This window comes from Taeniopygia guttata, chromosome 7 (genome assembly GCF_048771995.1).
Source record: "Taeniopygia guttata chromosome 7, bTaeGut7.mat, whole genome shotgun sequence".
Classification (NCBI taxonomy): Eukaryota; Metazoa; Chordata; class Aves; order Passeriformes; family Estrildidae; genus Taeniopygia; species Taeniopygia guttata.
The window spans coordinates 3,988,374-3,992,207 of record NC_133032.1 but is presented as its reverse complement, the minus strand read 5'-3'; the positions used below and the strand labels follow the sequence as shown (position 1 = coordinate 3,992,207).

At 57.3% G+C, this 3,834-nt stretch overlaps 1 protein-coding gene across 1 annotated transcript; it reads right to left on the bottom strand.

Moving 5' to 3' along the window:
- Positions 1-376: 376 nt before the first annotated feature.
- ARL4C (ARF like GTPase 4C) lies at positions 377-3,346 on the bottom strand. Its single transcript, XM_002189891.7, has 2 exons — positions 2,572-3,346; positions 377-2,427 (listed from the first exon to the last, which is right to left on the bottom strand). Exons 1-2 carry the CDS (start codon positions 3,144-3,146, stop codon positions 2,340-2,342), a joined length of 663 nt encoding a protein of 220 aa, XP_002189927.2. The 5' UTR covers positions 3,147-3,346; the 3' UTR covers positions 377-2,339.
- Between the last annotated feature and the right edge of the window lie 488 nt (positions 3,347-3,834).

Here is a 3,834-nt window from a genome sequence, read left to right as displayed (position 1 = left end):
GGTTGGTTTTTTTTTTTTTAATCAGGCCCTTTCATTGTATAAATAATTTATTTCAGTTCACAGCATTAAGTCTGCATCTTAAAAAAAGAAAAAAAACAGAAAATGAAAAAAAGGAAAGACAGGAGGAACAGAGACTGACAGACAATGGCGAGGGCAGGACACAGGATATCGCAGATGGGAACACGACAAATGGACCTGGGGAATGAGACCTGCCAAAAAACCCAGGTCATCCAGAAACTGGCCTTGCAAAGAGCCCTTGGGGGCTGCTCTGCTGAGGCCCCTCTTCTTGCAGCCCGCCGAGGGCGACGCTCATTTTCACACAGGGAAGGGGGAAAACCGGGTGGGACGTTATGGAAACACCACGGAAGCCAGGAGCTACTCATTGGAAAAGTCTTTTTAATTATTGCAGAAAGCAGAGTGGCTGGCAAGGGCACGGGCACAGCGTCCCACCCGAACCTTCCAGCCCTCTGCCATCTCTACAAGGGGATGCTCAGCTGGGTGGAACGAGCTCTCAGGAAGGACCCAGCTCTGTAAGAACAGCCTTTCCACTGCCAGCATGTGCTAAACGAGACCAGCCAGGAGGTAAAAAAACCCACCACCAACAGCCTGCAGGTGTCATTCCTAAAACCTGACCACCCTGGAGCTGCTGGGGTCAACACAGCTTTTACATTTCAAACAGGTTTCTCTCCCAAAATGGGTTAATACATGTGGCTTCTGTGGCATCAAAAATAAATAATTCTTTTCTCTCTCTCTCTCTCTTGATAGCAAGTACCAAAGTGTTGGAGGTGAAGACAAAGCAGAGAAACCCGAGGGAGCAGAAAGAGAGCCACCTGAACGGATGGGACCAGCCCACACAGATCGGGACTCAAACCCCGCAAGAGGAGAACAAACACAACTCGGCTGCAACATTTATTCCCTAACAAACCCCCCCACCCCCCAAAAATGATGTTTGGAAGGTGCTCGTCCCTGCAAGGGGAGGATCAACTCCCTGAAACCCGAAGGGCATTTTGCTTTTGTCTGCTTGGTGCTTTCCCCTTGGCTGCTCTGGGAAGGGGTTTGCAAATGGGAAAGCTGGTGTAAAATCACCAGAAAATCCTGCCTGCCTCCAAACTCAGGATATTCGGCCCCTGAGGGCTGCCTGCTTCAGCTCTGTGGGAAGCCAGGATGCCAGAGAGCCAGATCCCAGGCTGAAACACAGACAGCAAGTGGATTTTGGTCCTCAGCCCCATGCGGGTATAAAATGTTCACCTGCAGGAGGAGGCGGCCAGGCCCGACCCTGCCCGGGTGTTCAGGCTGCTCTGCAGGCACAGCTTGCCCATGTGGCTACTGGGGGAAGAGAGGGGCTTTTAATCAGGTTTGAATATTTATTAAAAACCTACCACAACCCCCCCATGCCTCTTCACCCCCTGCCATCTTCCCTTTCCAGCAGAGATTTTTTGCAGGCTCTGGCCATCTCTGTCTGTCCATCCATCCATCCATCCTGCCCTGTCATGACCCTCCCTGACTTGGTCTCCTGCCCCACTGCAGAGCAGCATAGTGGCCAGAACCCCGAACTCTGCCTTTTTGGGGGGTTTTACTAAGTAATTCCTATCTGGATCACCTCCAAAGCTGCACCTTGGAGCACCCTCACCCTGAGCACGGGGACAATGCACACCTGCGGGGGGTTTTGCTGCCGAAGGTGACACCGGTCCTGCACAACCCCCCCAACGCTTCCAGCAGCGTTCACCCCAAACTCTTGGGTATTCTTTTTTCCTTTTTCCAGCCTTTCCACCCGTTTTTTGAGCCAGGAACTTAAAGCTCTGCACCACTCAGCAGCTGCTCAGCACCCCAGTGTCGCATCCTCCCCCTACAAGCCAAAGGCTGCCTGTCCTTGCTCTGCACCCTAAAACACCAGCCAGGGTGGGTGGATGTCCCTTACCCATCACACCCACCCCTCCAAGACATTTTCTGCTGGTCCAACCCCCCCATCCAAGCTTTCAACACCCCTTCCCACCGCCACCCGCGGGGGAGGGATCCAGGGATGTGGGGATGCAGGAATGAGGGCTGCAAGCCCCCCCCCCCCCGCCCACCCCGCGGACCTTGCCGAGACACGGTGCATCCGCACCTCCCGCAGCACCGACCCCCCGCCCCAAAATGCATGTGGGGGTCTGGCATCGACACCCCCAAAATGCCCACGTTAAAGATCCAAAAGCACGCTGGGCTCCGCTCGAACGCGCTTCAACAGGGTCCTGCCCTGCTGGTTCCCCGGCACACAAAGGCTCGGTGGTCCCGGAGATGGAGAGGGGGGGATTCATCCCGTTTTCCCGTGTTTCCAGCCCAAGGGAGTCCGGATCAGACCCTCAGGAGCACGGGGCGGTGGGCGAGGGGAGCTCCGGGATCTGGGTTCGGCTGGCGGGAGCCGCTTTGTTATCACCACTATTGTCTGTCCTTTGGGGAAGGAGGGAAAAAAAATGAAGAGGGAAAAAAAAAAAAAAAAGAACGATTAAACCCAAAAGAATCGCTTTGGTTCTGTCTCCCCCTCAATTCCTTTGTCTGCTCCCCCATCCCTCCCCGCCTCGGCTGAGCTTCTACCGCTTCTTCTTCTGCTTGAGGGACTTCCTGCGCTTGAGGATCATCTCGTAGAGCTTGTCCATGCCCTCCGTCAGCCCCTCGCCGATGATGGCGCAGGCGGGCTGGATGTGGTAGGTGGTGGAAGGGGTCAGCTCGTGGAGGGCCAGCTGCTTCTCGATCTCGGCCACCGGCAGCGATTTGGGCAGGTCCTGCTTGTTGGCGATGACCAGCAGCGGGGTGCCCTGGTTCTCCGCGAACTTGGTCACCTTGTGCAGCTCCGTTTTGGCTTCCTCCAGCCGGTCCACGTCCACTGAGTCCACCACGTAGATGATGCCATCGGTGCAGCGGCTGTAGGACTTCCAGAGCGGGCGCAGCTTCTCCTGCCCGCCCACGTCCCAGAAGTGGCAGCTGATGCCCTTGGCCGTCCCGTTGCTGAGCCGGATCTTCTCGGTGTTGAAGCCGATGGTGGGCACGGTGTTGACGAACTCGTTGAACTTGAGGCGGTAGAGCACCGTGGTCTTTCCTGCCGAATCCAGGCCCAGCATGACGATGTGCAGGGACTGGAAGGCGGAGATGTTGGAGGAGATGTTCCCCATGGCCACGGCTCCCGGCCGCGCTCACAGCCCCTCGCCCATCCCCGCGCCGCCGGCCCGCAGCGGGGGCACGGCTGGGGGCGGCGGAGGGAGCCGGGAACAGGGATCAGAGATGTGGGAACAGGGATGTGGGATCAGGGATCGGGAACACACGGCGCGGCTCCACGCGGCGGCAGCGCGCCGGGACTGCCGACCCTCGCCCCGCCCGGCAGGAGGAGGAGGAGGAGGAGGAGGGAAAGGAGGAGGAGGAAAAGAAAGAGGAGGATAGGAGGGGCCGCGCCGCCGCCTTCCTCCCGCTCCGCCCCGCATCTTGCCCGGGTCGCCCCTGCCTGGGTTTCACCTGGCCCTGTCCGAGCTCCGCCTGGCCTTGCCTGCGCTTCTGCTCCTCGGGGACCCCCAGAAGCGCCATCCCCCTGTGCTGGAAGCTCGATTATCCTTATGTTTGTCATCGTGACCGACCACAGCAAGAAGTAAAAAAAACCCCTTAAAAACCGTAACCAAGCCAAGGTGTGGCTGCTCCATCTCTGGAAGTGTCCAAGGCCAGGTTGGATGGGGCTTGGAGCAACCTGGTATAGTGGAAGGTGTCCCTGCCAAGTGCAGGGGGTGGGAATGAGATGTTTTTTTCAGGTTCCTTCCACCCCAAACCATTCTGGGATTCTGGGATTAATTATTGCACGTGAGACACCAGAAG